This window comes from Prinia subflava, chromosome 25 (assembly GCF_021018805.1).
Source record: "Prinia subflava isolate CZ2003 ecotype Zambia chromosome 25, Cam_Psub_1.2, whole genome shotgun sequence".
Taxonomy (NCBI): domain Eukaryota; kingdom Metazoa; phylum Chordata; class Aves; order Passeriformes; family Cisticolidae; genus Prinia; species Prinia subflava.
The window spans coordinates 1,691,389-1,704,843 of NC_086271.1; the positions used below are offsets into that span (position 1 = coordinate 1,691,389).

At 36.7% G+C, this 13,455-nt stretch overlaps 1 protein-coding gene across 2 annotated transcripts in view; it reads left to right on the plus strand.

Annotated features, from left to right (window-relative positions):
- The window catches only part of DCAF6 (DDB1 and CUL4 associated factor 6), a 74,875-nt gene that overhangs the window by 6,652 nt on the left and 54,768 nt on the right, over positions 1–13,455 (plus strand). For both annotated transcript variants that reach the window (XM_063419247.1, XM_063419248.1), the window contains exon 2: positions 9,647–9,708. In XM_063419247.1, the coding sequence (XP_063275317.1) occupies positions 9,647–9,708 (62 nt within the window). The remainder of the gene's footprint in view (positions 1–9,646; positions 9,709–13,455) is intronic.

Consider the following 13,455-nt stretch of genomic DNA (forward strand, 5'->3'; position numbering starts at 1 on the left):
TTTGCTGCTGTTGTATTTTGACATAGGAATTAAAATGGAAGGTGGATTTCTGGCATTATATTTGGCCAGCAAGAAATGGTGAAATTTGGTATAACTGTTTCAGACTGTTGATTTTCTGTCCTTCAGAAATTCAGGAGGCCTTTTAAGTTATCTGCAGATTTGTCACAATTGCTTGAAATGGGTGGAACTATGCAGTTGTACTTTTTGATTTTTAAGGGATTAACCTGGTGTGTAAGATCGGTGATTAACAGAACATTAATCATGTGTGTTAATGGCTGCCAGGAAGTAGGAGTAGGTGTAAGTGGGTTGTAGTCCTAGGGCTTTGCATGTATTATGATATTTGAATTATACACAGTCTTAGGATGCAAATGTATTTGCTTTATATCCTTTGGAGCCTCAGTGTTCTGTTGCAGACAACTGGAGACTGCAGACGTTTGTGTGCACTTCTAATATATTTTCATTTTTGATTGCAGTATTTAATTGCATTTACATTGTGTGCTTTTAAAGGCTATCTTTGTACAGGGAATGTGTTTGCTTTGTAAATAATGCCTGTGCCTTGATACTGAGTGTTTCAGACAGCTTTGTAGTTAAGTTGTACCTTGATCTTCTAATAATGAGCTTTGGATACATGAAAGCTGTCTCTTGCTGCAAAAACAAGTCGTGTACAGCATGTACTGGATTTGTATTTCAGGCTGAGGCAGTGATGTGAGAGATCCTTTAGATCTCTTTCCTTTATTTATTTATTTTAGTTTTTCTTCCAGTTGGATTGCTTCCATTAACTGCATTAGGGTAGACCATTAAACCTGTCTGTGTTCAGTCACTTCCAAGATGTTACACTGCAGCTCTGTGAGTTCTTGTGACTTTGCATGTGATTCCTGATCTTCTATCCTTGAGTGTCCCCAGAATAGTCCAGTAGGATATAACTGATCATGTATCAGGGACCTGTTGACACTTGAGACCAGCAAGTAAGGAAAAAGATCAGTTCAAACACAAACTGTGCCAGCCTTTGGACAAAGCTGGATTTTTCACTGTTTGAGTGCAAGTCTCTGCTTTTTCATGCCTTTGGGGCTTAGTGAGCTGCTGATTCAGATGTGTCCCAAATGCTTTAGTGTGTGTTGAATAATTAAATATTGAATGCCAGTATCATGAGATGGGATCTGAGTCACATCAGTGAATTTTAATATCCCCTTATTTTCCTCATCTTGCTCTTCAAGGATTTGCAGGCTTTCCTCCAGGAAGATTGAATGTGTCATTAATGCTGACTACTCTCTAACAGACATCATGGGGAAGATGAGAATCTGCCCTTCTCTCCCCTGTGAACTTCATGTATTCTGAGCCATCGGTGTATATTCAAGCCTTTTTGAACTACTGAAACTTCACCAAAATAAAAAACTGTTAAAGTGAAATTGTTAACCAAACCCACCTTTTTATTTTGGTTGCATCACTTTGTTGTTGCAGTATTGTAGTGTGTTTCTGTTATTTACCTTTCTAGGAAATGAGGAAAAAATCTGGTTCCTTTTTAACTTGGTTTTATTTTAAAAACACTGTTATGTCCTGAGAACTGTCTTCAGTAAAAAGAGTCTTTAGAGTTAAACAAGGGGGTTTTTTGTTACCTAGGATGAATATATATAGTTTAATGCAATAGGCAATGTAATTTTTAAAAGTAAGGTTTTTTCCCCACATTTGTTTTTAAATACCCGGTGATAATTTAACCTATGTCAGTACACTCTTAAAAGTCATTTCCTGTCAAGACTGAGCTTTCTACTTGAGCTCAACTTTTGATTCTTGTAATCTGTCTTTAATTTTGATTTTTGTAATCTATCTTTAATCCTGGGCAGTTTCCTGGTGTTTACATTTGTAATCTTATGGGGTTATGACCCATATCTCTAATGGTATCTATATATCTATTTCCCGAGTTCCCCCAAACAAGCCTAGCAGTGGTACAGTTCCTACCCTACCCAGGATTAAATGGTATGTTAAATTAAGGCAGAATGTTAAATGCCTTAATTCAGTTCCACACTGTCCAATTTCTCAATTTCATTTGGGGGAAAGGCAGTCCCTGGCGTTATTTTGCTGGAAGACATATCTGTAGATATGCTGGTAAGCTTCTGTATAATCACTTCTTAATCTGTTTAAAAACGAGTATTGAGTTAGCTTAAACAACTTTAAATAGTAGGCTTTGATTTAGCCCGGAGCCTTTGTCTGGAATTCCTGGGATTAGTCCTGCTGGCAGAGTGGGAGAAGCAGCAGCCTCTGGCAGGCACTGGAAGGTGATGGCAGGACTGGCAGCACTGGGGGCACACACCTCCTTAGCAGGAACGAGGACATTCCTGCTAGGAATGCTCTCTTAAAGCAGTTTCCAGTTTTCTTTCCTTCTCCTAGCAATCCTGCGTGCTCCAGTGTTCATTTTCCGAGTGCTGGGAGGTGAGGGACCCTGGTTCTGCTGCAGCCAATTTTAACTCCTGCATTGGGGTGCAGCAGCACCACATTTCAGCTTCTTAAATACCTTCTTTTCTTGCTGGAAAGGAGAGTTCCTAATTAACCTTGGGTGTCACAGTGCTCAGTAGTACCTGAGAACGTAAAGCAGAGTTCCTCATGCATGTTCCCTCAAGCGTTGTTAGGGGTTGGCTGGGTTATTATGTTGATGTCATTTTTATAAGAAAATATTCAACATTGCTATCCACATATGAAGACTTTTCATAGTAAAAAAAAAAAAAAGCATTTCCAAAGACATATTGAAACATACAGTAATGCTGTTTACTCCAGCTTGCAACAATCTGCATAATATTTCATTCTGCCTTCAGTTAATAGAAACTTCCTTTGACTTTTTGGAGAAGAAAGCAGGGCATGAGTCTATTTTTCTTGATCTGGTAACTATTGTTTTTGTGTTGATATCTGTTTCAGAATTTCAAGGTGTTTATTTGGGAGTCCTATTTTAGTGCTGGTGGAGAAAACAGCAAAAGCTTTTGCGTGTAGTTAATCCTACATCCAGTTAATCACTTAAGCTATGTCAGATAGTTTTCTGTTGAGAGGATGTTATCTTTTACATAGATAGAGCTTCTTTTCATTTTGTCACTTGAATTTTGTCTTCTGCTCTATAGAAATTAGAAATATTTGTGGCATAATACAAAAATTTCAAGTGCCTTTTGTCTCAGTGAGTAGTGTGCGTTTGATCATCGGGCTTCTGTCTTGCTTTAGAGCAAATTTAGGGAGGAAATTTCTGAAGGAGTCTTTCTAGGAAGTAAATTTAAGCAGTCCTCCTCCTACCCACTTTGGGAAACAAAAAATCTTTTGAGAAAAGATTTTATTATAAATTTATAAATTTTATTTATTTAATAAGCAAAGTACTCATAAACGTGGAAAATGAATCATATTAAACAATGGAACCTCTCATTGTCCTGAAGAGATGGTAAATTCAGAGAGTTTTTCGTGGGGTGTAGCTCGACTTGCTCAGTCTCTTATCAGTCCCTCCTGCACTGGAAAATGCCACGTCCTGGGCCCCAGTGGGGAACAAATGTGAGCTCCCAGTGTTTTTCTGGGTTTTGGGTCCAGAGCAAGGCTGATCAGTTCTAAGAAAAAGAAAAGCCACGGTCTGTGCCTCAGCTAGCAAAAAAACTAACTAAAAGCAGAGGAGAGCTCTCTGCTGCTGTCCATGCTGCAGACAACACTGAAAGTTGAAGCTCTCATCTCTATGTTTTTGAGTACCTCAGACATTTCACCGCTTCTCCTCCCCCTCTTCACTCTCAGATCGAGTTTTAAAGGTGCAAAACTTATTTCTGGGCTGAACAGACGAATGGGGATAAAATTCAGCTTCATAAAGTCACCCCAGGACAACTACTTTAAAGGATCGAATAAATATCAAAATTGCTGACAACTGCCATTTTTTCCCTCCTGTCACAAAACCTCACTTGCAGTCTGTGGCAAGAACAATACAGAAGACTTAATTATGGGCAGTGTAAGGGGAGGTGTAGGGATGTCTGTCAGAATGTGGTGTACTTGTGAATGAAATCCACTTAGCACCAGTCAGCACAGCACAGAGAAAGCACCTTCTCTGAGAAAGGTGCTTGTGCTTCATCCCACATTTTTGTGACCGAGGACACCTTAAACACTTTATATTAATGCAGCTGAATTTTATGGAATCTTTCAGGCATAAACCATGATAAATATCAAACAGAAATTAAAGACATTGGTTTAAAGCCCAAATGCTTGTAACCTTATCAATTATGGAGCCCAGTGGAGGCTTATATTTGGGAGTGGACACTTTCAGTATCCAAAAGATGTTTCAAAGTTAATTACAGCCATCGCTACTAATGCAAACTTATCTGTGCTCCTACCTACAGTGACCTATTTTTGCAGACTCTGTAGAAGCAAACCTAAACAGAAGTATTTTCCAAAATGCTCATTTTTTCCCTAAAATGTATAACATTGCTGAACTTTTTTTTTTTTTTTTGAAACTTCAGCAGATCTCTTGGGGTTTTTTTTTTGTTTTTATTTTCCTGAGATCAGATTTTTGTATTCATACACTCACCATGAGATATTACAGGCTTGCTGATTTATAATTGAGGGTATAGTGTCCTATCTTCTGTAGTTTCTGTCCTGGTGTTACAATATCTGAAAGTTTTGTGTTTCTTAATACCTAAAGCTCATTACTTAAACCTATCTTAGGGTTTGAGTACAGGCTTGATTAGCACCAGTTTGTTTGATGCTGGCTGGTCAGTAGCAAAACTCTGATATATTAAAATGGCAAAGAAATCTCTTTGTAGACAATAAAAATATTTCGTGTTTTCTTTGTACTGTTCATGCTTTCAGTCTTCATGATGTATCATTAAGAACAGAGAATAATTTATCTGCTTTGAACTTAAACCATAATGAAGTAGTTGATTATAGTCTTTTGAAAGGTAGTCTTTTAAACATTGACAGAACCAAGAATTATCATTTTTACAGTAGTGCAGAAGAGTGAAGAAATATAAGACAGGGCCATGTTCAAAGGACTAGAGGTCACACCCATGGATTTGGTTTCTGGCAGTGCTGCTGGTTCACTCTTTCCTTTGATAAATTGCTTGAGTTTCCTGTATCACAGTTTCAATGACTTTAAAATGGGGCCAGTGTTGGCCTACATAGCTAACAAATGGTTTTTAAGGTTTTAATTAATCTTCAGGAATTTGAACTTACCTTGATGAAAGTTAATTCAGTGCATATTGTGTATAGTCCCGTTTACTGTATGGTTTATGGAGAATTCTGGCTGCTGGAAAAAAGTGTTGGGATATGGATCAAAAGTTATATCATGATGCAGAGTTTGATGTAGTTGATCCAGCAAAATAAGCTATATACAAACGAAGCCGAAATGTCTAAACTCTACCCTGGAAAACCAAGAGAAGTTCTGAAATGCACTCAGAGTGCAGGATAACATGTGCTCTGCATTGGGAGCAGATGCTGGCTCCATTTCAGCTTTAAACTAGGGCATTGCAAATGTCACAGCGAGCCAGCACTGAGGGACTTGGCCTTGCAGAGAGCCAGCTTGATATAAATGAGTGTTCATTTGATAAATGGGGTCTATTACTGAATAAGGGTTGTTTTTTAATGCCTTACACTGTGTTGGTGCTGATTTGAGTGAAAGTTTAGTTAAATTTCTGTGCAGCACAAGTGTGCTTTTAAAGCTAAACCTTCATCATAAAATGATCTGTACTTCTTCAGTGGGAAGTTCTGGAGCACAGTTTTAAATATACAAAGGTTTTACGTGCTGTAAGCATTTAACTTTGCTGTCATCAGTTCTGAAGCAGCTTGGACTAAGTTGCTTACAAAAGAAAGGTATGTGTCTCTTTGCCAAAACAGGCATGTATTGCTCCCTGAAGTGAGATTAGAGCTCTATAAATGTACCCAGACACCCAGGTTGGGTAATTCTCCAGGTGGGAGTTGCAAAGGCAGCATTTGGTTTGACCTTGTGCACGGTGGATGTTTTGAAGAAATAAAGTTACAAAGCAACAGCTGCAGCTTCTCTTTCACCTGCTTTCCCACATTTAAATTTGTATTATGAACCACTCCAAGTGGGGCTTCTTTCATACACAGAATTGTCCCTTAGTCTCCAGCTTAATATAAACTAAAAAAGTTATTGATCACTACACTGAGAGTTTCACTGTACCTTGAGGCTTCAGTAGTGCATCATGTTTGGTGAGAATGGGTGGGTGGCTAAAAACTGAAAATATTATTGATCATTGTACTGAGAGTGGCGCTGAACCTTGAGGCTTCACTTGGTGCATAACTATTGAAAACGGGTGGGTGGAGCATTAGCTTGACAGCTTTCCAAATTTCAGCTATGTAAACACTTCACAGGGAGGTCATCACAGCCATTTCAAATTTAGCAGGGCTTTTTTGTTTGTTTGTTTTGCTTTTTCATGTTCTTGTTGATAAATTCACCTCAGCAGTTTCGAAACAAACCCCATGTGTGTTCCACTGTCCAGTGAGATAATCTTCGTGATGACAGCTTGATCACTTGATCCATGTCCTAGGCCTTATTTGAATATAGGAAACAAAGTATTGAAGCACTCTCACAGAATTAAATTATTGCCTTTCTAGGGGTACTACATAGTTAAGGATAAAAGAAATAGTTTCTCGTTTGAGAGCCTGTACTCAGTATTGGGGTGGGAAAATCTAAACGTGACAGAGCTCTTGATGCTGATATTGTAAGAGAAAAGTACTTTTGGGGTTTTCTTAAAAGCTTGGGGTTCATCCATTCTGGTAGCTGAAAGGGGGAACCAAGAGGGCTGCCTTTGAAGGAAGGTGGAGGGAACAGAAGCAGCCTTTGGATTAGGTGAATGGGAATTAAGGATTGTGAAGATTCTTGTCACTTGTGAGAGCAGAGCCCTTGACGTGGAGAATCTGACTGTTAGGAGGTTCAGCAATAAGAGCTGAGATGCTGAAGAGTAAATACAGAACAAACCAAGAGGTATTGTTTCTTAATTTTTGTCAATGTCATAAAAATAGATCAGTGACAAAAATATTCAAGTGACAAATTCTAATACTTACTGCTGAGCATTTTTATCAAACCGAGTGAACCTGTGGGAGTCATTGCTGAAGTACAAGGAGCACAGATTCACTGACTTTACTCAGCTTTTAACAACAGCAAAAGCAGAGGCAGTATTTTCTTCAGATCAGTTTATTCATGTAGTTCAGGTTTTTATTTTAGAGGAAAAGCACCACTTAGGATCTGATGGTTCTAGTTTTGAGTGATCAGATAAACTACAAACAATCCATTCAGTTGCCTTACTGCATTTAGTACTTAATCAAATACGAGGGGATTTGGAGGCAAAATATTTTAACTGCTTTCTCCCTTGTCCCCTTTTTTCCTTTAGGGAATATAGAAACTATTAAAGTTGTAATTTTGTTCGTATTTAATTCCTTTCTCAAATATTTAGATATAAAATGATCAAAGGATAAATAACTAAAGACATATATAACAGATCATATATGCAATCCTAACAAATTTTTTTAATGTTTTAAATGGCCAAGTGTTGAGTATATGAGACACCTTTTGCCTGCATCTCAGGTTTACTGAAACTTGTATGGATGCTGTGATCTTACTAAGACCAAAAAATCCTGATCTAACAACTAATAAGTTGGTCATATTTTGTCAACAAATTTCTGTAAAGAAATTAAAATTGAAACTGAAAATGTGATTAGAACACAATTATTGTTTCTTACTTGCTGGTTTAAGTGATTTGGATTAAAACCAGAGCATATAGGAAGGAAAAAATCTGTTGCTCTGTTTTTAAAAATTAGTTTGAATCATCTTTGGGGTGTGTGTATAGAGGATTGTCAGCAACACCTGCCTGTTGCTCTGCAGACATCACCTCATTCCAGATGTGTTTTATGTACGTGGTGCAATGCCCAGCTATCATCTACTGCCATCAGATTTTTCTGTTCTTCAGTGAAAGTGTGATGGGTCTGGCAAACACTGTGTTTTTGTGTTGGCCTATGGAGTATACAATTCTAAATGAAGTTATCCTATTGGAGGTTGTGTATTACTGCTCTGTATTTTGCATTACAGGAGCACCCCAGAAGCAAATTTTCAAGTCTCTGTTATGCAAAGTGATACCCAAGCATGCAGCAGGTGATATTTCCCACCTCAGCATTCACATTTACTTACAAGAATTGAAGAAATCAAATTAACCTGAAAGCAGGAATCTTTATTGAAAACACAGAAATAATTTGATTTGAAAAAGAATAGGATTTCACTGAAAGGTACAATAAACCAACCATTAAGAACCTATGGTCAAAGTCTCTTCCTTGAGGGGGGAAAAATGAGTAAGGAAAAGGCACAGAAAGCATGGTGAGGTAGGAAGATGTATATTCCTAATTGAGGAATACATACATTCTTGCCAGTAGAGCATGGTGCATAAGATGTTATTTTAATCTTTCTCTAATCATGTTTATTCCTGGTTAACAGAAATTGTAGCACCTGAGATGTCAAAACTTCAATGTTTTTAAAGTGAGGCATGAGAGAAGTCTGGCTTTTATCTTTTTAAAGCTGGCTCAGGCGTGCTTTAAGTGCAAGCACTTTATCACTCACTAAGTATCTCCTCTTGAAACAGAAAAAATATTTTGCCAAAGAGAGGAGAAACTACTTTTCCAAATATGTGCTACACTGAGCTCTGACGTGGTTCTGCCTTGAACTGAACCAAGGCAAGTTCACAAATGTAGGGTTTTTGAGATGTGGATTCTGTTGCTGCTCTTTTCCTGATTCTAGGTTTTTAAGGTTAATTTTGAGTGAATTTCACAGTTACATATTTGGAAAGAGTACAGCCTGGCATAGGCCTACGGTCTGGTGCTCTCACCTGGAATTTTGTTCTGAGAAATGTACTAAAACAGAATAAAAAAAAAAAAGAGAGGGGGTAATCATCCTTGAGTTTAAGAGCTTTTGGGTTTGAAGTTAAAAATATTTGGTTTATCAGTATTTTTCTTTTCTGAAAGTGCTTTCTGGGGAATATTAGGTTCAGTATAGCCAGAGAGTTGGAGCCATCTGTTTAAACATCTAGTTCAGGAAAAGACCACATTTTGTCAATATACTTTGGTTTTCCTCGTTCATATTTTTAGTACAGTAGTGTTTTTGAGTGCAGTGGTAAACCAGTTTGTGTATAGGGTAAATCAGTTTGTGTATAGGGTATGAGGACATGAAAGTTACTGGGGCTTTATCTTCATATGCATTTATATGTTTCATCTTTATCCTTCATCTCTCCCTTTCATATAATTTTTATGAAATGCAATGTTACTGATCTTAAATGTTAAGTTTCCAAATGCAAGGGTTGTACTGCTTGAACTATGTTATACTTGCTCCCTCTCAGCTAGGTGAACCAAGTAACCACAAGATTAATTTCTGTCTTCTTGCTATTAGTTTTAGAGGGAGCATCAGCCTGTGAACCTATGAAACATTCTTTTTGCCATTTCTGCGCTCTTTTTAAAGGTGGTGGAACAACCAGCAAATGTCATGCTTGTCTTAGGATTTGTAAAATGAAAAGCATATGAATTGTTTCAAGATTTGAATTTATATTCTGATTCTTTACTGTTTAGGTTTTTACCTGTGAATGGTCATTAACAGGCTCTTAACTACTTCACTTTTTAAAAATGATGTAATTGGTATTTTTCTTCACAGGAAGAAGAGAATTTATCCAAAGATTAAAACTTGAAGCAACCTTGAATGTGCATGATGGATGTGTAAGTCATTTTTTGCTTTTTTGATTGTTAAAAATTGTTCAATTGTGGTTTTGTTGCCATGGTAAAAGTCCCTACCTTTTCAGTTAGGACTCATCTTAAACCTTGAAATGAAGTCTGGTTTTTGTTGTTCTTGTTATACTGTGTTGACTTAAAGCTTTATTAGTTTTGAGTGATTTATTTTCCAATTTCAAAAAGCAAATCATCAAGTGCTACCTGCTGACTTACAGACAATGAGAACAAAAATAAGCCTTCCTGAAAGGCAGTAACATAACTTGAAATATTGCTTATTTACATACTAATTTTTGAAAGGGGTCCAAGTATTTTAAAACATATCCTTTTAAATAAAAGCTTTTACCTAAACTAGGTTCAGGACAAAGAGGCTGCCATGTTACCTTTGAGGAATAGAGCAGAAACTCATGGCTGTAAAAGTATTTGTTGTACAAGATATCTGAAAAATGAAAGTATTCTATTAAAAAATGAAAACCTAAGTGGAGCTTTCATACTTTACCGTGTATTTCTAAAGCTCTTCAAATGTAAGGATTGCTTTAGCTTGAGTTGCTTGGATTTTAACCAAGGAGTGATACAATTGTTAACTAACACAGTAGTCGTGTTAAGGAACAAGCGTTGTTACCATCCAACCTTCTTGAGATCAGAAGTATGATATTGATGGGCCTGTGTTTTTGTGAGCCTGGAAAGTCTGGGAGAGGCCAGGATTAGAATTGCTATATATAAAATGTGAGCTACTTTTCCTGTGCTGACTACATTATAAGTTTAATATTCTGGTACAGTTGGTGTAATGAAACAAATATATACACTTCTTTTTTTTTTTTTTTTCCAAAATATGTTACAAGAATGATGACGTAAGATCTCTTCCAACACAAACAATTCTATGATTCTATATGTATTTATTAATTTTATATTCAAGATTGTAACAGTGATACTTTACTTCTGAATTTCTTCTCTAGTTTTTCATCTCCTCAGATACTTGAGATTAAATTTTTCAAGTTTCTTTTGCTCAAGTTTTTATTTATTTCTTCTTTATTTCCTTGTAAAAAAAGTAGTTTTTTCCTATGAAAATAGAATAAAAGAAAACATTATTTGTTCACTACTTGTTAAAAATGAAGTGACTGATTTCTGTTTCAATTATCTGCCTCTGTGTAGAAATTGCAGATTTGGTGTTGGCTGTTGATGTTGCTTGAATCTACCTGATGGATATAATTTTGATTTGTGTTAGCTTTGCAAATATGCTTTAACATATGGCCTAATTGTTTTAGTGGATAGAAAATGCTTTATTTGTAAACTTACAGCATTATTTGGAGGTGTTTAAAATACTACAGTATTTAAATACAGTATGGAAATACTACAATTTGAAAACAATGTCTTTAGAAGTTAAATTTGCTCAGAACTCTCCACCTTTAGGGAAATGGCTATTGGGAGTTCTTACCTCATTTACTGTGTGGTCTTTTGCAAGGAATAATCTTTTAAGACTAACAACCACTCAGTATAATTTCTTACTATTTGTTTTAAAAAAATCTGTGAAATAGAAATCAGTGAAATTACAATGCTTATACTGATTAAACTCCTTATTACCATCAATGGTAATTAGGCTCTTTTTTTTTTCTTTTCTTCTTCCCACGACTGCTGGCTCAGCATGCATTTTAAATGTGGGGGATGAATGCCATATTTTCCTATTAAAAGGTGTTTCTGGGTTTAATTTTTGGGTGGTTGGGGTTTTTAATGAAGGTTGGATGGCAGGGCTCTGGGGTTTTCTTTGGTTGCTGTTTGGCTGATTGGTGTTTTTAAGAACTTTTTCATTGTTCTGTTGAATAAGTTGTGATTTATATTTTCTATACAAAGCATGCTGTGTAATTGAACACAGTGGACAACTTACTTAAGGCAAGAATTTTTTTACTAATTGAGGGTAAAAGTAAAGTCCAGGTTCCTACCTGTTAACAGAGGAGAGATCCTGTGGGGCATACAGCTGTGTGTATGATCATACACAGGCAGGATATCTGCAAACAAGGGAATATTCAATGAATTATTTCACATATCCACACTCTTGTAACACTCTTTGTAACTGATTTTTGTTTAAAATCTGAGTATTTCCACCTCAGAGTTCAGGGGCAGTTCTCTTTGAAGCAGTCCCATTTTCCCCTTGGTTTGAAGACAGTTTCTAGCAGAAGTGTGTGAAGTAATTTAATTGATTCAACAGAATTACTGATGTCTGCCAGTAGCCTTATCATCCTTCCAGGGCAGGATTTGCCTCTTTAACCAAGGTTCACATGGTCAAATTCAGTAAGATCATTTTTATGCCAGAACTTGCCATTATCTGTGTTAGCTGTACAGGGAGCTTAAGAAGATGAGGAAATGTACAGAATTAAGTGAGCTGTTCTGTATGAAGTGATTAAATCCAAAGGAGAAATGTTGAAAGAGAAGTAATCTTGACCAGCAGAGATGAAGTGTGAGGAAAGCAGAGGATAAAGAAACTCTAAGTCATATAGAATTGCAGTAAAAATACGGCTTATTTGCTTACTGTTTTTGTTCTGTGAAAACTGAGGGAGGTTGAAATGCAGGATTTAGATGAATCATTTGACATGAGTAAATACTACATTTTGAAATAAAGAGGATTACCTGAAGGAGTAATTTCTCATTTCTGTGTATAGGCATTCAGGTCAATAACAAACCAGCATCCTTCATGGCATTTATCTCCTTCAGGATGGCACTTGGGAACAAGTCCTTTTCACATGTAGTCCTCAAAGCCAGGCGTAAACCAGGATAGGGAGTTTGTGTTTTGTTAGAAACACAGTTTTCACTTTGTACTCCACAGATGAAAAATGCTACCTTTTTCACCCCATTCTTTGCTTGGGGGATAGTCCTGATATTCTGGATATTTACAACCATTTTTATTTCTATTTTTGTATTCTGTTAATCTCTTCTGTTCACTAAAGAGTTGGTTCTGATGTCACTTTGCCTGGAAGTGAGGAGTTTGCTTTTTCGGTTTTTTAAGGATTGGCTGCACTGCCTCCTGCATTGTCTTTGAGGAAAACACAGAGACAGTAAATTTATATCTGACTAATTGACTAATGAATCAAAAGTGCCAGCTGACTCCTTGCAAGGCTAGATGAGTGACAAATAAAATTAGATACATTAATAATGTGGAGTACTTAATAAAAAACCGCTAATTACACACCCTTTGACTTTTCTTGCCTTGTTAGGAGTTGTCTGTCCTTCGTGTTTGATGTATCCTTTCTTCTGGCTCCAAGACTCTTTCCCAAGGTTTACAAGCCCTCAGAATAGTAACTGTGACATTATGCTTGGAGTTGGTGTAGAGTGCCAGTGCAGGTGGTACACTATGTAGCTTTTTCAAAACAAAAGCCAATTTTCTAACCAGTTCTTGTTTTACATTGTATTTTAGTAGTGGGTTTGCTACCATGGAATGAGAGGAGAAATTTTTTAATACTTTTTAGTATTTTAGTAATGCTAATTTAGCATGTTTTTAGTAATGCTAATTTAACTGAGTTATTTGGTGTTGGTCAGTAGGTTGTACTGAACACTGGGTGTGTTGACTGGAAAGTCTCTGAAAAAAATCAAAACCAATGTTATTTCACTGTAAGGCTTAGTTACTTTTTGAGTTATTTGTTGCCAGCAATGCTGAGTAGGTGATTTGGTACAGCATAAAAAAGCCAGTTTAGTTACAGATGTCTAGTACACATCTGGTTAGCTCATTTTACTTCAGGATTGGTTTTG